The sequence below is a fragment of the Hermetia illucens genome, chromosome 5, assembly GCF_905115235.1.
Source record: "Hermetia illucens chromosome 5, iHerIll2.2.curated.20191125, whole genome shotgun sequence".
Classification (NCBI taxonomy): Eukaryota; Metazoa; Arthropoda; class Insecta; order Diptera; family Stratiomyidae; genus Hermetia; species Hermetia illucens.
Window position 1 is genome coordinate 77,526,820 of NC_051853.1, and position 24,117 is coordinate 77,550,936.

General features: G+C 41.0%; 1 protein-coding gene across 2 annotated transcripts in view; it reads right to left on the reverse strand.

The window, feature by feature from the left end:
• The window catches only part of LOC119658349 (double-stranded RNA-specific editase Adar), a 123,272-nt gene that overhangs the window by 24,356 nt on the left and 74,799 nt on the right, over nucleotides 1-24,117 (reverse strand). Inside the window, exon 4 of one of the 2 annotated variants that reach the window (XM_038065705.1) lies at nucleotides 4,062-4,230. In XM_038065705.1, coding sequence (XP_037921633.1) covers nucleotides 4,062-4,230 — 169 coding nt within the window. Of the gene's footprint in view, nucleotides 1-3,965; nucleotides 4,231-24,117 lie in introns of both variants that reach the window. The other variant, XM_038065704.1, reaches the window with a different exon arrangement.

Here is a 24,117-nt window from a genome sequence, read left to right on the forward strand (position 1 = left end):
GGATGGCATAGTTCAGGACGCCAGACATCTACAAGGGATATCGAATTGGTAGACAACTCAAAAAAGCGACTGACGGTTTCGTCCGGGGCAGACACTGCCTCACTTTTGGCCTGGGGGCAGCGTGACCGAAAGTGGCTACAAGTGGTAATCCGCTTTGCGGATGTGAGTTCATTTTATCTGATGATGCCGTCATATACGCCTCCGCCGTCTATAACTTTGTTAATAATAGTTTAATTTTATTCAAACTTTCCAAAATTGTGTATTATATCATTACTTATAACGGTGCCAAGGACGAACCTAAAAGGGGTTTCGGGTAAATTTCTAAAATATGGCAATATGCTATTTATTAGCTTTATTTGAGCAGATATCGAAATGGTATTTTGAGGCTTAGATTTTGTATAGATGCATCATTGTGATTTTTTCAGGTCTTTCGATTGAATAGATTCTGAGAACGAGACCTGATACATTTTTGGGGGTTCATATTTTGAGTCCTCACATACTTCATCCACATGATTATATTCTGAGGAAAAAATTTTACATCTCCCCTTTCGCATGCGGGGACAACCTCGCCTTAAACCAAACGCAAAATTTCGCAAGGAAGTGTTCCGTGCAATTCACGACTTAGCGCATCCAGGCATCAGGACAACAAATGGGCTAGTCACCGAGCAATACTTCTGGCCCTCCATGAACAAGGATGTCAATTCCTGGGCCAGAGAGTGCATCGCATGCCGGGAGTGTAAAGTCTCCAGGCATGTAAGGGAAGAACTGGGCTCATTCCCCCGCACTACCAAGCGTTTCCACACGATACACCTCGACATAGTAGGACCTTTGCGAGACTCGCACGGTTACAAGTATTGCTTCACAATCATCGACAGGTTCACGCGGTGGCCTGAGGTAATACCTTTGGAAGACATTACGGCGCAATCTTGTGCCGAAGCCCTCTGTCGAGAGTGGATACCTCGCTTTGGCGTCCCTGCAGTGGTCATCACTGACCAGGGAATGCAATTTGAGTCCACCCTTTTCTCGGAGTTAGGCAAACTCCTGGCAATCCAATGGGATGCTAGAACGTTGGCACCGGACGCTAAAAGCCTCCATTATGGCACGCGACGATCCGTCTTGGACTCAAGTCTTGCCTTTCGTCCTACTCGGCCTACGCACAACCCGCCGAGAGGAATTTGCTGCCAGCCCCGCGGAGCTGGTATACGGGGAGAACCCAAGACTCCCAAGCGATCCGGTCTTCGACAAGAGATCGAGTCTCACAGAGTCGGGGTTGGTGCGTCTGCTGAGGGACATTCTCCGACGCATCAAAACCACACCATCCATCCGACACTCGTCCGCACCTGCCAGTGCGCCCAAGGAGCTGGACACGTGCACGCACGTCCTGGTCAGGACGGATGCCGTCCGGAAGCCGCTGCAGCCTCCATATGAGGGCCCGTACCGCGTTCTCGAGCGGGGAGAACATTTCTTCCAGCTCGAGATCGGCGGACGCAAAAAGGCGTTCTCTCTGTCCAGACTGAAACCCGTGTGCGCCCCGAAGCAACGTCGCGTTCGCTTCGCGGACTGATGGAGAACGCAGTTCCGGATTCAGTCGCTGAAACCCCCTAGATTTCATCTGGGGGCGGAGTGATGTGGCGCAGCAGGATCCGCGGCATTCGAAATTTATTTCGAATGTTGCGAATGCGAGCAAATAGATGGCGCGCCGAACTCGCCACGGGTGTGGAGGACTAGCGGTGAGAAGGTGCCGTTGCCGGTTGGGACAGGAAAATACCGCATGGAGATGAGCCGCTCTCTCCTGTCTTGACCACCCGCAAGTGCACACAGCACGTTTTCTTTTTGAACAAAATTCATCGATTACTGCTAACTAGCTAAATTCGGTGTATCGTTTTATTTAAACCAAAGAAAAAACAGACGTAAAAATAAATTGAAATTGTTTAACAATTGATCCCAACTAACTAAGCAGACAACTTGAAACTTTGTTCTGCCTAGCATTAACCGTAAAGGTTAATGAAAGATATTTTGGAAACTACGACCAAAGTGGTGAAATTACCAGCTGCGCTCGATGTGAAAGTGGAATTGTTACAGTGAGGTGACCCAAAGCATCTTGAAATTTGATTTTTGTATGAGCTGTCGAACGAACGAATACTAATTGGTGATATTCCTTTTGCATAATAACGTTTGAGCTGAACGAGCCTGGCCCCAAAACTAGTTGCGGAGCGAAGAACAGTTAAATGCCACTAGTTGGATACAAAGGAACTCACAGATCGCATTCTCTCATCTAATTTCGTGTCAATAGCTTTAGCCTTTTCCGAGTAAGTCGGGTGTGACAGACAGACAGACATCGAATAAATTCTAATAAGGTTTTATTTCACATATAACCTTAAAAACTCATGAATCGAAACGGATAATCCTTTAAGCTATTATATTCCTTTGTAAAGCAAAACCTGTAGTTGGACTTTTTGTCCTACTTGCCAGGCACTTCTGGGAGCTATCAAAAAATAGTTCGTATTAATTACAATTGACAATTTTGTATTCACAAATTTGGATGCACTACAGCTTCGGGACTCAAAGTGGTGATTAAAAAAAATCGTGTCATCAACCTATTGATTTAAACCACCAAAGTACACAATATGGAACTACCAGAAGTTATAAACGAAGACAGAGACAAACGACAGAATCGCTTCAACAATTGGGGATAATTTGCCTTTCAAAGTTTAAATGAGCGACGGCACTCAAATGCCGTGAACGTATATAGAAATTTTAGTACAAACACCGCTTCGAAGGTACGTAGACGAGCTGCTAAAACTTCAATTAATTTAAGTCTACACACAGAGTTTCTATAAGTGGCGTTCTTATTAATCATTGTACTTTACAGTTCAGCAGGAAGTACTTTGAACACTTTATCACCGAGTCGCGAAAATCGTCTTGTTTATTTATAGGAATTCCTCTTAAAAGGGTATGAAAGATGTTTTTGCATACCGCAAATATTTGTCAGTCCCATTGATCTTATAGCGGAATGAATGTTTGATTAATAATAACCGCGCTATATTTATAGTCATCTCGTAGCTATATCTACATGACTTTAAAGATAGATTTTTACATGGTACGCATCACTTCGTCTTGACTCTGGTGCTTGTTATGTCAAATTAGAACGCACTTATCCCCATTTTCTCACCGGGCAATTTATAAATTTGTTGACAGGCATGTATTAAACATAAAACTATTAAGATGCATTTTATACTTGCGGTAAAAACGGATATTACAATTTGTTTGTGTGGCACGGTCCGTTTAAAAATATGAGAGATGCCATCTAGGATTATTGTATAAAATGCAAATAAAATGTAAAAGACGACACGCAACATACCAGACTTCTTCATATTCAGACTCATTTTGAATGGTTCGGGGGCGACAAAGTGCCAGCATGAAAGAAACACGAATGCATTTCAACCGAAAAATGCACTCCATTTGAAAATTCCGAGGTTGATAGTGGTACAATCCTTAGAATCAAAAGGCAAAGGCATGAAGATATTCTGCTCACGAGTGGCGCGTTTCTCAACGTGAAATCCTTTTTTGCTGACTATCCGAGGGATGTTCAAGACGGAAGGACGAAGATCAAGATTCCTACTTTGAAATAACACATTCTAAGCACCTTCTTTTGTGGTAAGACATTCGCCTTTCAATCTGCAGCACATCTTGAATTGTCTCAAAATCAGGGTTGAGTGCGGCAGTTTGAAGTAGGAATGGAAATGAAATGTTACGTGGCTTGACTTCACACTTTGCCTTGCGGCATCTTGGGATAGAAGTAGGTGTGCTTCACAACGCATAGCGACGATATGAGCCACTCTCGGTGAAGTAGATTTGCCCTTGCATAAATAACTTAACAAGCGACTTTTGAATAGAATGACATATAAATGAAATAAAAATGTAAAAATTATAAAACAAAAACAAAAAATAGAACAAACACTTGCTTTCTAAACGAGCGCCGGTATTATACTTTGACTTAGCATGCCTTAAATATTGCTCTAAAACTGCAACTAATTCATCTTTGCCAATATTTGAAATACCATTTTCCAAATGTTCATCACTTGTAAAGTCAACATTAATGGCTGGTTTTAGCGGTGTTAGCACGGCTCCATCCTTAAATTGTATAAAACTACGTAGCGCCGCAGCGGCTGCTTCGATACGTGCTATTTTCTTACTTCGACCTTGTCCTGTATATTTCTGTCCATCCACCTGAAATAAAAAAAAAGTGAAACATTAAAATATATGACACAACATTTTGTATTCGTAACGAGAGTGGGAAAATGCAATATTTATGTTGCATGTGATGTTCATATTCTGCATATATGGCGAGATTGCTTTGTTGTGCATTAGGAGAATAAAATCCGTTTTGCATATATGATTTGAGTAGTTCCTGTTACGGAATTCCATTTAATGATGGCATGACACGCACGTTTCAAACTGAAGCTTTGTGCATTCGCTTCATAATGGATTGCTACATTGACGGAGGTAATAATATTACAAGTTAAGAGGATCATGAATTGCTGTCATTCTAGCGCTTACATGAACATTCAAATGAGATGTCCTAGAATCTTACTGATGTGGAATCAAGCTCGATACATTCCAAGCTATAAGGAATAATAACAAACTTTCCATTCTAATAGACGTAATAACGATTGATGATTTATAAATAAAACTTTCTTATGTACGAGCATATCGGGCGAGGGAAAGAAGCCTTTCATCAATGACTCAGCACCAGAATGGACTGGAGTCATTTTTTTGTGTTGTTTTTCTTCCAAATCGAAAAAGATATAAATATGATAAACTGTAATGGGGTTGGCACGATTTTCAACGCTTCCTCATTCCATAAGCTAATCTTTTCGTATACATAACTCACAAGACATTTTCCTTGTTGGCTGATAAAAAGGATACAACGATGATAGAGTAGATATAGGAGCTCCAATTTTGAACTTTGTTGAAAATCAATAGAAATAAATTGGGGATCTGAATTCTACTGAATTAAAACATTACTATGATGGAATCCCTCAGTCAGGCGTTTCTGATGTAGGATCTTTTGTATTTCTTTTATGAAAACGAATTTAAGCATGAAGATGTCTTTAATGCATTCAACCAGAATGCATTGTGCACTGAATTTAAATATGATATTACCATTTTATGGTTTATATGATGAGGCAACTACATGCACTTCAACTCCCTCCTTCCCGGGACGCCTGCACTTCTCTCATATTGTTCGCCAAGTGTTTTTGGGGCGACCCACCCGTTGGCCATCTTGGGAGAGTAGGTTTAACCCACGGGTAACTGGCCAGTACTCCAACCAAATTCTTTATTACAAATAGTATCAGACCAGCGTACTCCGATGATACGTCGCGGACAGGTGTCCACGAATGCTTGGAGTTTTTAAGGGGGTCATCCCGTGTGTCGGGTTGGAGAAATCGATTTTTTTTTTTTTGCATGAATTGTATCTATATATAGTGGAGAATATGTGGGCAAAGGGATTTTCCGATATTCCGAGTTCTTCAGAAATTACAGTGTTAAATAGGTAAGGAGTTTGCAGCCGCGGCTAGATTACTCGATGAAAAAGAGCATCGAATCTTTTTTTTACCTGCCTTATAAATTCGAACACAGGTATAAATATAAAAAGATGGAAAACCAATCAATTGTCTAAACTTATTTGCTGTTTGGAATAAAAAGGATAATCCAGTCTAGAGTGAGCACTGAAAGGCGTTCAAGTTATACTCAGTTATATTTTGTTGTAAGTATTGTGCTGTTTGTGTGTTCAGTGATTTTTTTAAATGAATCGTACGAAGGGAGATCGCTTTAATGTTCAACGTCATGCTCGCACTAAAAAACGAGTATTTCATGAGAATCGATAGTTATCAGAGAAGAAAAAGGACTTCGCATTAACATCAGCAAAGAAACTTTTAGCAAGCATGAACATGGATGTTCCAATTGCGACAAGTTTTGTATATTGTATATTGGATTTTGCTGGAGTTTTCTCCGATATTTCTGCAAATAATAAAATATACGTAGTAGTAAAAAAGGAATACGTAGGACATATCAAAAAAAGAATGGGAACGCGGCTTAGAAATGCAAAGAAGAATCACAAAGGCATTGGTGGAAAAGGGGCTGGAAAACTTACTGATAAGGTTATTAACGACCTCACTACATTTCCTGGGCTGGCTATTCGTCGACACGCAAATTCAATAGAAGGAATGAAGCAATGAAGCTAAAGGAGAACTGGATAGTTTTCACCACGAGAAGGCACCTTTGACTGAAGAAGTTCAAACAGTCATCAAACCAATCTACAAAGATTTGTCACGAGATGATCTCTTGAACAGATGTTTAGCAGCAGAGACCCAGAATAACAATGAGTCGTTAAATGCATTGATCTGAACTTTCGGTCCTAAACACCTTCATTCTGGGGCCAAGGTCGTAGAAATAGCCACTTTTCTGGCTGTAATTATTTTCAATGAAGGATTCAATGGCATTCTCAAAATCCTAGTGACAATGGGATGTCAAGTTGGTCACATATGTCAGGTTTATGCCGACCGCCGTAATGAATCGCGAATTTGGCGGTCCGAACGACGATCGACTGACCTCGCTAAAAGAGCTACAATTGACACCAGAGAGCAACAATCGGCCTTACAAGACTTTTTTGAAGAAACGGAGGGTGCTCTCTATGGAAAAGGTATAGTAGATTAATGGTGAGCTAAAATTTTACTGTTGATAATCACATTTAAATTTTCAAATGCGTTTTTCTCGAAACTGCATCTTGAAAATCGGCTGCCACCATAGCTCAAAATCTATCCAACCAAATTCTTTGAAATTTTCACGACTTCTTTAGTACATATTTCTACGGTCCGCAAACTAGGATAATTGCAATCGGAAGGGTAGTTTTTTTTTTATTCATAAAAAAAGTCGCAAAAAAACACCAAAACCCAAAAAATTAAGTTTAAAAGCCCACCAAAAATTTACCTTTTAATATTTTCTAATTATCCTAGTTTGCGGACCGTGGAATATTGTCCACATTAAAATGCCGTTTAGTTTTTTTTCCCTCAGATGAACACAGCGCCCTCCAGCGTGGCAGCAGAAAAACACCTTTTTTTGGAGATGGGTGCATACATTAACACCTATTCCAAAAATTAGCTACGAAATCGAGCTGAAAAATTTACCACATATACTAGAGATATCAATAAACATATGGTGAAAAAAGCACGTTTCTATCTTTATCCAGTCCTTCAAAATAATTTTTCAAAAAAAGGCAAAAAAAACAGCCTTCACACGGGATGACCCCCTTAAGTGACACTGGGGGTCATTTTCCATGTGCAACTCCCATATAACAAAACAGAAAGAGCATTAGCACATAAGAGTCTAAACTTGAGCTTGGTGTTGGTGAGAGCAGATCTCTCGCTGTTAATGCGTCGAGGGACATCCAGTTCGGTGCCACCGGCGGGAAAAACCACACTTCCTAGATATACAAATTGATCGACGCCTTCGATGTTCTGCCCATCAAAGCAAATAAGGAAAATACGATGTCTCGTCAGACTTAGAACTTTCTCTGAGTGTAATTACGCGGTGTTTCTAGCGATTAATTATTTGAAATAATAAAACTTGTTTTTCCTATTCGTTAGTGTTCATTTTTATTTTGCAAATACCGATATTTCGGGAACACTAGCGAATAGGAAAAACAAGTTTTATTATTTCAAATGAGACCTTTCGTTGGTTTTTATCTTCAGTCCAACTCTACTTGCCTCTCTTTCTAAATCCAGAGCATTTATCTAAAGTCCATCAACCAAAGAGAGAGAGCAAACAGATATCATCAGCATAGTCAAGATGTTTGAGGAAAGATGTCATGGTCCATGAACTCTTCCACGTCCTCCGGACAAGACAGCATGAAGAACGTTACTGATGGCAAGGAGAAATAATATTGGTGAGAGGATGTAACCCTAGCGGACTCCACTGAAATTTTACGCCAATGCAGCACGTGACATTTTCCGCCATCATATGTTGCTCTGACAACTTTAGCTTTCCCGGAACGCCCCTCCTGTATATTCCCTTCTTTGGCATCTTAACGATCATGCCCTTTTTCCACTCTCTGGGAAAGGTCTCAGATTTCCATGACTTCCGTACGAGTGGAAGTAGCAGATCCACAGAAACTACAAATGCAGCGGTAAATAACTCTGTAGAAAAACCGTCAAGCGCAACGGCCTTACTTCGTTTGAGTGCATTGATGGTGGAGGTGATTTCTCTCCTGTTTGGCGAGCAGGGCATATTTGCATGTTGACGTGACCAGCCACTTCATTTCGGTTATGAACTGTGTTGAAGTGTTGCTTCCACCTCCTCAGTTGCTCATCATCGTGGATTAGGAGTCGACTGTTAACACAGGACCTTCCAAAACTTTGCGACCACAAGTTTTTACGTGATGCGGTATGCAATTCTGAAATCATTGTGCTCTGCGATATCTACTGCTTCTCTGACCAGCGTAATAACATATTCCCTTTTTGTCACGGTGCACACTACGTTGAACTTCCACGGAGTTCGAGCGCATCACGATCACAATGGCAGCGGTTAGTGTAGCCTTCAATTCATTTTGTTCATCAATCCGCTTCAATAATTCAGCAGTTAACCGGATTTTATCACTCCCTTTCGAGATGTGGCCGACGACCTGCGTAGCATCCAAGACAAGAGCATTTTTTGATGGCGGCCTAATTCACATCGATTTTGCCAGTCGGATTATTCTCCGCCGTTCGATAGGTCTTTCACTGTCGAACGTCAGCTATAACCAATCGATGTTAAACTTAGGGGGTCGCAGCTCTCCAACCCTGCCAGAAGTATGACGGACGCAACAAACAAGCAAAAGTAAGCGACCATCAGGTGGTGATTCCTTTCGAGGCCGATGTCAGCGCTACTATTGTTACGTACATCCAGAAAGTCACTCCTAAATCTACTGCTGATCGCAGTTAATCTACCGAACTGACCTTATGGCAAACTCTGTGCTCGAACAATATTTCAGATACTTTCTGCGATTATCGTTACGGTCGCCAGGGACGACGTGTCTTTCCATCACATGTCTGAGTAAGGAGACATCAGAACCTACCTTGGCATTCATCCATCACGATTTCAATGTCCTTCTTAGGAAGCCCGTCCTGAATTCCGTGTAATTGCTCGTACAATGTTTTCTTTTCCACGATATCGGAATTCTCCGTTGGTGCATAGCACTATACAGCTGTAATGCTCCCTAATGTTGACCGGAATTTGCAATCAGAATCATGTCAGAAACCGGGCCTCAGGTCAAGAGAGCGCGACTTGCGATTGCCTCGGCTTTTTATAATACAAAAGCATTTTGCCGCAAGAGGGAGAGGAACACTCTCCAGAGTCCCACTATTTTGCTTAGGTCCAGAATGTCTAGCTTATATTGTCAGAATTCTCGCTCAAGATGGAGAAAGCGACCATGTCCAGGTCAAGGGAGAATGCACATTGCCACAAGGGGGACACGAATAGTCTCATTAGGTTCTTGCGATAGATTTCTTCTCTTGGTCGTGTTAGACCTCTTAGAACAATCTTGAGACCGTCAACCAATTGACTTTATCATTACACATTCCAGAAACGAATCATAGTCTGTCTTCTATAGCCAAAAGTCATAACCATGAGGTTAGTCCCTATCCGAGTCGTTGACGTTTTAATAGTAGTAAAGTTTCGAGATGTGCAAGTTACTCGCCTACAAATTTTGATGCCTTTTACGACAAACATTGAAGATTTTGAGTGAATTTTTGAGCCTAAATTCATCATCAGCCCGGTGAGCGATTTATGGGAACCATGTAATATTGCTTCCTCGCGTATCACTACGGTCTCAAAATCAGGTACTATAACACGATGAGGAAATCCGCGTACGGTTGTTGTCAGCCAACAGAGCCTATTTCAGCTTACAAAAACTTTTCCGCTCGAAAGTCTCACTATAGGGTCCTTTTACTGTTCAAGACAATGATCTTGCCAGTCCTCATGTATTCCTCGGAGACTTGGGTTCTTAGCAAGAAGAATTGCGCACTCTTGGCCGCGTTCGAGAGAAGAATCCTCCGAAGTATTTTTGGCGTACATAACGACGAAATCTATGAGCGGGTCACTTAAGCCGTATAGATGAGGATGATCTAGCCCGGAAAGTCTATAAGGGCAATATTTATGGTAGAAAAAGAAGACGAGGCAGACCCTGCCTAAGATGGAGCGATGGCGGAGGCCAGGACGCCAGACAGCGTTTAGGGATATCGAATTGGTGGACCTCGGCGCAAAACCGGGATGTCTGGAGTTCCTTATTAAGGCATGCCTAGACCGGATACCGGTTGTTGCGCCGTTGATAATGATGATAACATGATCAATATATTCAATATTCGACTGTTGAGTAATTATTACATATTAGATCCACCGGAAAGTTCTGTCGTTTTGGTTACAGGTTTCAACAGGTGTTTGAAAATTCATTTGACGCATATTTTTCTTTTTCTTTTTATCACTAAATGTATACATACTGATCTATCGAATGAACTAAACAGAAGATGATCCACGTTAGTTTTGAATAAAATGAATTTCAACATGGGAGAAATGCTACGATAGTGTGAAAGTGTTTAGTGAAGATAAAATTTGTGACAGAACATGCAGAAGATGATTTGAAAAATTTGAAGTAGGAGATTTTGATCTTTCGGATAATTCACGCACTGGACGATATTTTGAAAACCACATGCTACTTTAGCGACTTGTCGGAAACTGGCTGGGATGTCAGACACGCGCTGGCTCAATTTTTCGATACCAGGGTTAAGACGCTTTTTTGATAGACAAATCGCCATTACGCTGGAGTCAAAAATAATGATGGAAATTAAATTATTCAAAAAGGTTTATTCTAAAGAGGAAAACTTTATTATTTCGTTTTAATAAAAAAACGATAGAGCTAATATATGTATGGTTTTCTCCTATGAACCGCTTCCCCCGAAATCTGCACAAGTACGAAGACACCAGAATTGAAAATTTAATACGACTTTGGTATCACTCGTAAATTTCTTCATCTTTTCATGCTTACATGCCTCTTTGTCCAGTTTCGTCCACGCCTTCCTCTACTTCTTTTGAACACTACACACTCTCCAGTTCTTTCTATCTACAAATGATGCATTACCATGCTGACCGAATTCTTTCACCATTTCCCGGTTGACTTGATACCATCACTTTTCACTCTGGAACTTCTTTTTATGTTCTTTTTATGCACTATCAAATTTATTTTTCAATGAAAAACTGACCCATTGAGCTTCCGGTTTTTTTTTTTTCATAACAGAGATCTAACAACAGGAGAAGTTTTGTTAGGGCGATTCAGCTCAATCATCAACAACTTTAAACTGAATCTAGTTCTAATATGGTTGCCATAAGCTGTCCCACGTGTCTTCTTATTTTCCCACGTGACTTCTTATTTTCGATTCACATGTAGCAGCTCAAAGCGAAGATTGCCTTAGAATATTCTCAAATAGGCGATGATAACCTGTCAGACAGAGAAAGTTGGTTTTGTTGATCTTTACCTTCGATGAGAAACTATTTGCCTCTTTTTTCAAGACCACAATCATCTTGCCAAGGTGCAATGAGAGAGCAAACAGATGTCATCAGCTTGATCCACTTGTATAAGGAAAGATGACATAGTCCATTGAAACCTTTTACGACTACCAGCCAATAGCGGAGCTCTGTTCCTCAGTGAGCAGACGCATTGGCGAGACAGAAATGAAGACGAGCAGATAACAGTTTCCACCGAAGCCGATGTCAGTATCTCTTTTTTGTGCACATTCAGCATGCACCTCCTAAATCTGCTGCTAATTATGATATTCATTTCGGGTCAGACGAGACCCAACTGACATTGTGGCAGGTCCTGTGCTCGAACAGTGTCCCACTGATGATGAAGCGATGAAAGTTGCATAGATCTGCAGACACGGTTTTCACCAAGTCCATGTCTTGCGTTCACATACCCGAACAAAGTGTTATCAGAGCCCAACTTAGCATTCACATCATGCATCACGATTATAATGTCACTTTAGAGAGTCTCACCTCGACTGTGCCTAGCTGCTCATAGAAAGCGTTGTTCGCCCCTATATCGGAATTCTTGCTCAACCGCCCAACACTGTTTCTTTTACATAAAAAACTTGATTGAAGTAGGGACGATAGTCATTTGTTTTCCGATCATAAATCTTTTCGATTTTTTGGTCTCAAACTATCCAACGCAGAGATTCCCCACAACGCAAATTACTATTTTTGTTTTAAAGCATTTGTTTATTTCATTCTTTCTTATCACTGGTATGAGCCGATCTAAGAATTAGTCTTCCTTTCAAAGATGTAAGTAGATTTTAGAGCTTCGATTTTAATATTAGTAAGATGGAATTGATAAAGGAAGCCTGTGAACTCGAAAAGTCTTGGAAGCAACCGCACCAGGCAGGGAAGTTTTCCAAGCAAATTAGCAGGATAAAGTTTTATACACCTCGTTGTTCATCCTGCCGAGACAAAGAGAGAAATTTGATTCCCGGCATATAGGAGTAATAGGTTGAGTACTTTGATGAACTGCTCAACAACCAAAATATCGGCGAGTTGCAGGTCCCGCCAACTGAAGATGATAGACAAATGCAGCCATCACCAAGCATAGAAACAGTGCTTGCAATTCATCGGCTCAAAAATCATAAGTCGCCAGGAGCCGATGGAATTACAGCCGTTAAACATGGAGGCGAGCAATTACACGAAGCGGTTCACCAACTGATGCTCAAGGTATGGAACAGCGAATCAATACCCGACGACTGGCACCAAGGTATTATTTGTCCCATACATAAAAAGAAGGAGATATCACGCAGAGCAGCAATTATAGGGGTATCACCTTGCTGAGCACCATCTCTAAAATATTTTCCGCTATCTTGGTAGGCAGGATAGTCGCATGCGCCCAGAACATCATTAGGCCATACCAAAGAGGTTTCACTCCAGGCAAATCACCAACAGGACAGATTTTTCTCTCCGCGGCAAGCCATGGAAAAATTGTTGGAATATGGTCAAGAGTTGCTGACTGTCGACTGTCTAGGTTGATCCTGACCAATGTGGGAGTACAAATAAAAGCAATAGGATAACTCTCGAGACCATTCACCATCAACAATCGTCTAAGACAAGATGCCCTACAGTGTGAGCAGGCGGCGCAACATCTTGAGTTGCTCATCAACGAAGGCAAGACGAAATATATGGTGGCAACCACCACCAAAACTAAAGAAGCAACAACATCAAATGGCTCTGGTAGTAGGAACAATAAAGCTAGGAGACTACAACTGTGAGAATATTGCTGATTTCTCCTATTTAGGGTCAAAAATTTCAACCGATAACAGCGCACGGGTTTTAGCTGCCAACACAAAAACTGTTCAGTTCTTACCATAGGGTCAAAGCTTTTACTATACAAGACAATGATCTTGCCAGTCCTCATGTATTCCTCGGAGACTTGGGTTTTTAACAAGAAAAAATGCGAACTCTTAGCTACGTTCGAGAGAAGAATCCTCCAAAGAATTTTTGGCTCCCTACAAAAGGACGGACGATTACGTAGCCTATATAAGGACGAAACGATGACCGTCTGGTTGTGGATAAAATCCGACCCAATAAGTGGCGGTAGGCGGGTCATCTAATTTGCATGAATGAGAATGATCTAGCCCGGAAAGTTTTAAAGGGCAACGTCTATGGTAGGAAAAGAAGACGAGGCAAACCTCAGATGGAGCGATGGTGTAGGCTAGGAAGGCAGGCAGCTTTTAGGAATATCCAATTAGTGGACTCGGCGCCAAACCAGAATATGTGGAGTTCCTTATTAAGGCAGGTTTAAATCGAATACGGGTTGTTGCGCTGTTGATGATGATGATGAAGATAGGATCCTGATGATATTGTTACTTATTCATCGATATATCAAGTTTTTCGTATGATTTCGTGACCAAGAGTAAAGTTCTATTTATACTATCCAGTGGGTAGCGTGTCCACCACTGAATGTATCAGACATAAAAGTGTTCTTTCATATATTCACTATGTGAGTATTCATTCTACTAGCGTTACATATTTAATGCAGCATAGACGAAATTTAGATACAAAAGAATTCTTCCATAATTCTACTATGAGAGTATTCATACAGTAGGCGTTCCGTAACCGCCAGACTTTGCACAGCACACGTCCGAATTCTTACAAAAGATATTTTTTCCGTGCTGAAAAGCTCCCCAAGTAGGGAAATTCACAAACCATTCCATTGGATGCGAAAAAACATAGTTATGCGCATGAGTTTAGGAATTGTTCCGTTGGAGGCCAATCTACATCAAAATGTACTTCTCAAAAATGCAAGAATAAATAGACACAAACACAATACAAATATGAAGTGGTTCCTGTGTAGAGTGCACTTGCTAACTTCTATTTAGTTTGTAGTTCTGCGAAAAAAGTAGTCTTGCGACAAATTTGTTCCTTTTTCAGCTGTGAAAATCATCAGCTTTGATAAATGAACGAATGATTACAATTTCGTGCAGGAAAACGGTAGTCGCATTTATCGTTAAAAACTATATTAAATGATGAAATCATTGATGCAAGAACGAAATACTTGTCCCACTAGAAGGCGCACAACCACACAAATTCAAGCCGGGAGGCTTTTACCGATGCGGTATCTAACACGCTTCGTGTTGGATACGAAACGCCTGCTTCTGGTAAGCATGAATACTCTCATAGTAAATACCTGGTAGAATTCTTTTGTGTCTGAGACGTTCTGTGCGGTATAATATGAAAAGAGCTTAAGAGAGCGGGATGGTATGAATAGAGCTTAAGTCGTTTGCAGTTAAGAACGAACGGTATGAGTATCCTTCGACACTGAAATCAGGATATGGGAAAATTCTAATTAAATTGAAGTACAACCAAATTTCTTGGAAGCCGTATATTAGCTGATATTAAAAGTCACTGGTGGCAGTGGGATTTGTATCGTGATTGGACGCCGGATACCAGTCGACTCAGCTGTGAATAAGTACCTGAGTCAAATCAGGGTAATAATCTCGGGCGAGCGCAATGCTGACCACATTGCCTTCTACAGTATACTGTAGTGTACCGTTACGGTCTTGAATGAAGTGCTGTAATACACTTGAAGGCCCTGATCCAATATGGATAGTTATGCCAACGATTATTATTATTATATATTAAAAGTCATAGGCCGTCTGTTTAGCCTCTTGGTAAGTTGTTTAAAATTTATTCCATATAAAGAAACTTTTTCTTTAACCATTTTTATGGAAACCACGGCATCGAATACTGTTTGCAGTTTAAGAAATATATTTTTCCGACTCGCGACTCATATACAACTAATTTAAGTTCACCAACTCATTTTCATCCCAAGAAATGGGTTATTTTCCATCAGAACTTAATAGCAGCGCCCTGGCACGGTTTCATAGCACCAATCCTTTTCACATAAGGAACAAAAGGACATTCATTCTCCGACTTCTATGTACGTATATGCGCAAATACAATACTTGCTGCAATTTGTCACGCTGCTGATTGGATACAGTTGAAATAACTTTTGTCCTCTAATGTTTTATTATGACTCAGACTGTTGTTTGGATTTGCATATTACCAACCATTGTTCCTGTCCTCCACGGGGTAGTTTGTTTAGATCTCAATTTTCGGCGACTTGTTCGGCTAAACGGACAATATTATCGTGTCCTCGAATTGCTTTACTAGCGAGAAGCAATTTTCATTATTTTTTTAATAGTCCTCGTAACAATTTCCCGTTTCAGCTCATTAGCTTTCCTCTCCAATTATTTGCGAACTTCAATTCAGCTTTAGGAGGTTTTTCATGAAGGCGTAAAAATGCAAATATGAAAAAATTGCATCTGATGATCTGTAAAATCATAAAAAGTTTTGACCTAAACCCAGTGCCAGAGTACTGCAAAGCCTTAATGAAAAATATCGATTGGCTTTCGCAGAGATAAATTTTATCAAACTGCTCCCCCTCTTCATACCACGTACTTTAAAGTGTCAATATTGGAATATTTCCGGAACGATGCCTCATAGACCGTATGCACTTCTGCTAAGGGTTTCATATGTGCAGATTATACAGAGGCTTCTTATTTGATCCATTTCACTGGAAACGTGATAAAGCACATATGACGGGAGTCCACGGCGGCTAAACTTCATTTCAGACCATCGCCAATCCATTTGTTGTATCCGTATTTCCTCCTAGACGTTTGCTCTATTTTCGATACATCGGCATTTTCAGATCGTAAATATTTATTGAATCACATGAGGGAAGAAGTCTTTTGATGTTATAATGGCTGAAAGTATGTTTGGTTATTGAACTTGAATGGTTCAGGGTTTTGAGGCAGACCTAATTGTGATTGAATCGATTTCCGGAAATCGGTTGGTTGAAATACGATGACCACTTTCAATAGGGGTTTAGAAAATTAACCTCGACCCATCTCTGGGGTAATTAGTTTTTATCGGCAATTTTCCCAAACGTGACTCAGTAAACAAAACTCAGTTTGCTCGCAAATTTTATGGACTCCAGTGAAATCCATCTATTTTTAAAATATCAATGAAATATTCCACCAACACAACATGAAAACTTTCTCCCTCAAATGCCTCTCTCGATGCGAGTGCGAAAATAGAATAAAAAATAAAAAGATACAATTCTAAATCAAATTGCAACCGTTCAACTGAAATGTGCAAAACGCACATTATGCAACTGTCAGAGTTGCAATGAAGGCGGCAGACCGGCAGGTGCTTGGGGCAGACGTGAAAGGCGATGTCGAATTCAATTTTCTGTTTAGGAGTTTCAATTCATAATGAACCAACAACAAGAGTTATGTTTTCATGCGATCGGCCCAGTTACTGACAGTCCAATATAAGATGAAACGGGAACAGATCAAACCGAATCACATCTCAAAATGCAATTCTTGCTAGAAATCACCTAAACCAGCGTCAGGTGAACGAATATTTTGCCGAGATAAACTCGATACGCATGTAACGTACTCGTGCGTGAGTCCGCTTTTCAGAAAGAGTTGCTGGAGTTGACTGCAGAATTGATATGTAGGAAATTGGAATTGATTTACGCACAGTGGTATCTAAACAGCAGTTTAAATGCACGTTAAATTGGAATCTATGGACACTCAACACAGATAGATTTTTAGATTCAATCAATTTAGGAAATGTGGTGAATGTGAAGGTAAGATAAGTTAATACTTTGTATGGAATTTTCAATATTAAGAGCGACAGAACAGATTTATCTCCATTTCAAATGAAGTGACGTTTGAAGGTACACATGGTTTCGCCATAAATATGGGCAGGCACATAATACGGCAAACGGTTGGAGAAAATTCCTGTAATCCTAAAAGCGTATAGCAAGAACGGTTCGAAATGTAGGCCTTTAGTTTTTATGATCCTAAATAAATTTGGGGGCAGATCCATTGAAAACTCGGCCCAACATTCAGCAGAGACTCTTTAACAGTTTTACCATTTGACTCCTTCTAGGGCACCGTTTTCTTTCTTACTCGGAGCATAATTTAAACCTAAGATTCTGATTTCACTCGACTTCTTGCAACTTTATATCTATATAAAATCCTTTTGAAACACCAGCAGTTTTGTCCTTTGCATAAATTGAAATATTAAATGGAACGAAAAGTCATCGGTTTCACCATTGATTCCATTTGTTCTCTAACATATTCACATCTCTCGGATGGGGAGTCTCGAGAATGAGATTTATTTTAGCTTTAGCTATTTTCTCGTCGCTTTTATGGATGTGCGAACTGGTAGTTTGTAAGGAAAATGTGCTTTTTTGTTGGTCGAATGCGGTCGTTTTCATTCCTATTCTCTTGCTCCAAAATCTTCGAGAAATTTGTGAAAGATTGGTTGACCGCGTACTTCAACCACTTCATTGCAATGGCTTCATGAAACATCAATCTACTGCGGCTTTCAATTTACCCCGACTTCGTTGCTAAATGCCTTTAATTATGGTAGGAGATACACGTAATTTATACCGATTTCTCTAAAGCCCCAAATCACCTATTTCAAAATTGATTACCCTTTTTTCACGTACCGGTGGGTACTTTACGTAAACGACTTTAAATTATTTGCCTGTTTCCCCTTCACTGCACTATTTTCTCTTGGATTGTAATTTAGACATGCCTGGTAAGTAAGTTGACACTAAACGTCGGAATCCTCAAATCCATTTCTTACTCTCTGGTGGATGGCCTCTGTTATTTTTGATCTCTTTCCAAAAGCAAGCCCATTGGGACAGTGACTCCTCTATGATGTGGGGATTAAAGATTCGCTCAAAGGTTTCCCTACTTATTATAAAAGGTGACCAAAAGCGGTAGAAATCTGTGAGTTACCAACCTGCAGATTTGGATTTTTTTGCTTGTTATAAAAACGTTATCAACGCCACGGATCAGGACAGGTCTAAAGGCAGCGTACAGCGTATTAGGACACGGGCTGCTTTCTATAATGTGCACCCCCTCCTCAATAAAGTACCACATATTCGTTTTCTCCAACTGGAGCATGGATTCCAGAGTAACAGGCTGGACATTCTGGGATAAAGTGAGATTAGATGGTGTCACTCTGCAGAGAAATCCTCTCCCTCTTACACCACTGTGCTATTGCACTCTGCAAAGTCTGGCTGAAGTAACCCCGTGTTCAATTAACACTTACGGGAACTGAAAGATTCGTCCTCATTACCTGGGATAGGACAGGATACCGCAAATTCTGGAAAATTTCAACGATGCAGTGTTACGTACCAACGAAGATTTCCGATTCAGAAGAGAAGGAGACTTTCTATGAGAAATCAAATGCAGTCCGAAAGAGCCTTCCTAAAAGTTAAGGGGGATCTTGAAACACCTAGGTTTCATCTGCCCTTTTCTCGGTTCCTACTAGGCCATATCACGAAGGATGACTGCGAAATCATAGAAATGGATCGGAGAACGTATGGAATTGAAGGCTCTATTGGTCACTAGGAGTGAGGGTGAGCATGAAGTACTCGAGTACCAATACAGCGCCAAAGTTCAGCATAGTGGGCGCGGTGGGAAAAGAGATTTTTTTGATTACGCAGGTCAGGGATGCAGAAGATGCCGTAGATAGCAATGATTTCAGAATCGAATACTATTAGGTTCTTGCATATGAAATGGCCGATTTGGCAATCCAGTGAAGTTAGTTGCGATTTTGATGTATCAAACTACCACCAGTTGCGGCTGTTGGTATCGGATAATGTAGTATAAATACTCCTACATTTAATCAAGGAGTCATTTCAGTTTTGACATTTGGAGTTGATACGGTAAGCGAACGAACCACGCGGCGGTGGTTCGAAAAATACCGATCAGGCGACGTAAAGCTTCAAAGTAAGCCACGTGCACATCTAGGACCATCGACGAGCTGCATTTGCTAGTCGAATCCGACACACGTCAGTCTGTGAAAGACATTGCAGAGAACCTGGGCATACGCTATTCGACAGTTTCCTGGCACTTGTACAACTTGGAAAGGTCAAAAACCTCGACAAATGATTTCGGCATGCAAAACACGGCGCTTGGAATGGAAATTTACAGCTCTTTACTCTGTTTGCACAGAATAGTGACATGTGATGAAAGTCCTGGGGGTTTAAAGTCAGTACCTGCCGTGTAGGCATAATCCCACGGTCCTCTTCGGACACGGATTGATTTTGGGACCACAATCAGAGCCCCGCCATGACTAGCACACCGATACTGGTTTATACTGAGTTCAGACTCAGTATTCATACCAGTGGATGCGAGGCCTATCTAACACCTCTGCCGCAACTAAGGCGTACGGCACCCGAATTGTTCAGCGCAACTCCACGCTTGAGCTTGCAGATTCGGGTCTGATCGCCCTCCTCGAATACGTGGGTACGGCACAGTGACATGTAATGAAAAGTGGATATTATACGACAATCGTCGCCGATCAGCACAATGGTTAGATTCTGATGAGCCACCGGAGCATATGTCGAAACCGAGCCTCCATCCGAAGAAGGTAATGGCGACTGTTTGGTGGTCTACAGCTGGAGTTATCCACTATTCTTTTTTGGCATTTGGAGAACCGATAAATGCACAGAAATACTGTGCCCAAGTTGAGGAAATGCACGAAAAATTGAGTATTCAACGGCCGAGATTTGTCAACAGAGATGGTGCCATATTCCTTCACGACCTCATGTTTCCAGAACAACGGTTCAAAAGTTGAACGAATTGGTGTATGAGACTCTGCCTCATCGACCATATTCACCGAACCTTACGCCAACCGACTACCACTTTTTTAACATTTAGATCATTTTTTGGCGGAAAAACAATCAACAATCAGTTTATCAACCCTTGAAAATTGGACTTCTACGAAACTGGCATACATCCTTTTGTATCTCGCTGGGAGAAGTGTTTTGAATCGACTGGCACATATTTTGATTAATTAAATAAATTTTTGTAAACTTTACAGTCGTTTCAAATTTTAGTACCAAATCGGCCATTTCATACATCATGGAAAAATTGGCATGTAACCGCAAACTGTTGGACGGTCCTGTGAGGGATTGTTGACGGTCGATTCGTCATTCACAGTGATAGGCAGCTGAAGAGGTGGAACACGCAGTTAATTACGGCTCGCAACTGTATCACATCTTCTCGTGGAAGAAATGGTTGCTCCTCAAAATAGAAGTGAAATCATCTAAGTCATCACTCAATCGAACTAGAGCCACTGGACTGACGACCTCCTCGTAGAAGCTATTTATAAGTTTTTCTACAGAACCGCTACTTACTGTGAATGGAAAATATTTCCCAGAGAGTAGTAGAAAGAGATTATCGTTAAGCGTCCAACGATTGGACGAGTATTTGTGTATTCCTTGGCATCACAAAATAATCCTGGAACGTATCAAGGAACATCTTAAAACTTTGATCGACAGAGAGTAGGCTAGTTTCCTTTCTGGATCCTCCTGTACTGACGACATCAACAGCATGCGCATCATTTTGAAACAGTGCGCGGAGTTTTTATTTCCACTTTACCATATCTTTATCGATTTAGAAACGGATTTTGAAAGCGCTAACAAGGGGTATGCCTGGAGCGCTCTACACAGAAGGGGTGTTCTAGAGAAACTAATAATAACTATTGTTAGAAGCGCGCAAAAGTCATGGGCTGGATGGAGGTAAAATCTTAATGTAATTTGAGGTCAAAAGAGGCATTCGCCAGGGTTGCATCTTGTCACCAACATTATTTGTTCGTGTGATTGGTGATATTATTCATGCTGACTTGTCCAGAGGACGTAGAGAGTTTTAATGGACCATGATATCTTTTCTCAAACACCTTTAGTACACTGATGATGTTTACTATTTGACCGGACTTTCAGAAGGAATTGGGCAGAGGACAGAGGATAAATATAAACAAAACCAAGGTTCTCAGTCTGACAGATCATCGCACTTTTCCTATCTGCATAAATGAGCAGAATATCGGAGGTGTTGATCAATTTGTATATCGTCGGAAGAACGAGACCCGCCTCCGTGCTGTGCTAATGTTCTTCCTGTGTTGTTATATGACAGTAGCAGATGGAAAGCGACCAACGCTATTACTCAAAAACTGCAAGTTTACACCAACTCTTGCCTGTCGACGTTTCAACGAGATACTCTGGTTTGATACAATTTTGAATGAGCGTCCAGGTCAGGCACCAGTAAACGTGCTGATCAGATGGCGGAGGTGGAATGGATAGATCCCAGAATAAAAAAGGGCGAAAACTCCATTGCATGGCATAGCCAGCATTATCCTAAGATGGACGGCAAATGGATTGCACTGGAGCACATAGCGCATAACAGTGGCAAAAGAGTGCAAGCCTCTAGGAAACTCCTGGAGGATGATGAAACAAATTTCAGGACACCGTGAACCCATTCAGCGGTGAATAGCAACCATATATATGATGTGTTTCATCGCTACTGGACCACCTCTGGGCTGTGTAATTTAACCTTTCGTTGTTATCCATGTTTGATGATTTTTTTGTTCCTTCAAAAACCATTGTCAACAATAATACATAAAACTTTATGGATAATATGACGGGGAAGTAATAAATTGCGGAAAAAGCGGATTTAATGAATGAATGAATGAAAAATTCAAACTAACAATTGGTAGATATTTATTAACAACTTCAACATATAAAAAACGCAAATTTTCGATCCAGTAAAGAGGGATGCGTTCAATTGCATGTAGTTCAGGACAGGGTTTTTAAAGGTGAAATTGTGATCGCGATGGATTTTCTGAATGCCAAAGTGATTCTGACAACACCTTGTTCGGACATGTGATGGCGAGACATAGCCGCAATTTCACCGATTCACCATCGACGGCGAACTTTTCGATCACAGGGCCTACCACGAGGTCGGTTGTGTTTTGTCGGCCACGAACAACTGATCAGATTTAGAAGTTGTTATGAATGTGCAAAATAAAAGAGGTGTCAACTGGGCCTCGAAAGGACCATTATCTGATGGTCGCTTACCTTCGTTTGTGTGTAGCTATTGTACTATATCTGCTTGCAGGATGGCTGAGTGTCGGTCTCCCAAATTCAACGCGCGCCGCCTCCGCGATCCAGCTATCGTCCAGCAAAGGAAAAACTTTCCTGCTGCGCAAGCCAAACAAACTATACACAACCCCCTCGAGAATACTGACCGGCACTGGATCATCATCAAGGGTCCTTTGCCAGTGTAGGTGAAGTTGTCGGCGACGTAACAAAACCTGGCTGACTGAAGAAACGTGGGGCGGATCGATCAACGTAAGGAGCTGAGAGTTTTGTTGCTAGCTTTGAGCGAAAATGAGCGCAACCTGCTGTAGCTCTGATACATTGCAAAAAATACGAGTAATTCAATGTAGTGTGGGCCAGGACAAAACGAATTCCACCATTGCGCTATAATTGTGCGGTACACGGTGGCTAACGCATCGAATCACGAAACAGTGTGCAAGTAATCGTAAGCCAACCCCACCGTGATGAGCAGCTGAGGCAGTGGAAAACACTTCAACACGATTTTGAATCGTATAACGACTAATGAAGTGGAAGTACTGCTCCTCCAAACAGTAAGGAAATTATCACTCCTACCAACGGGCTCAGAGTAAAGCCGCCGTGGTTGACGGTCTTCTCGCGGAACTTTTCTGTACACCTGCACGAGAAGAAACCTTCTGAATTATTACTTCCGCTCATTTGTAAATTCTGGGAATTTAGTGAAAGAAGGGGATGGCCGTTAAGATTCCGAAGGATGGTATCGGTTTTACTGGTAATTGGTTGGGTATTTGTGTGCTTGCCGCATTCGCGAGCTAAGCTCATTCTGAAACGCTTCAAGGGACACCTCGAGAGCTTGATCGACAGGGAGTAGCCTAGTAGTTCGCTAGCTATTAATGGGGCAAATGTCCACTGAAATATTTTTATGTAAGAAATACATAAAACTTTTCATACCTGAAGGGTCCAGCTTCTCATTTCCTGCATTTTTTTTTTAATGATTTTTAGAAGAGAAAAGTAGTGTCACTTCTGAACGATTGTCATGAAATTTCGATATATATCATTTGAAGGTTATTAGCTTTTAAAAATCGATTACATTTTATATTAGACTGTCTATTTCAAACTTCTTTGTAGTTGAAGGTATCTTCTCAAGGTCCGCGTCAGGCTTCTTATTTCTTTACAGTCTATACTTCGAAATAATGCCTACCTTTCCTCAATCTTTTAAGCTAGACAACGGTATATTCTAATTATTATAGTATTAGAGGTATTGGGTTTTCGGGGATCATTTTAATCATCATTCCAGTAATTTTTTGACTATCTTCTGAACGTCTGCCAGTTCTAACTACACCCTCAATTTATTCATTACATTCCATGATACAACAGGTTAGCAACCTGCAAATCTGAAACTATTGAAGTGTAACCTTAACAGAGGTGAGATGATTTATTGGCTAGGAACTTTTGCTTTCGTCGAAGAGCATGAATTGGATTAAAAAATGTGCATACGTTTCTTAACAACGGTATCGCGGCCGTCCGCGAACTACACTCTCATATTCTGGGAAACGGGTATCAGATTAGATATTGACTAACTGACTAACTGATGAACACCG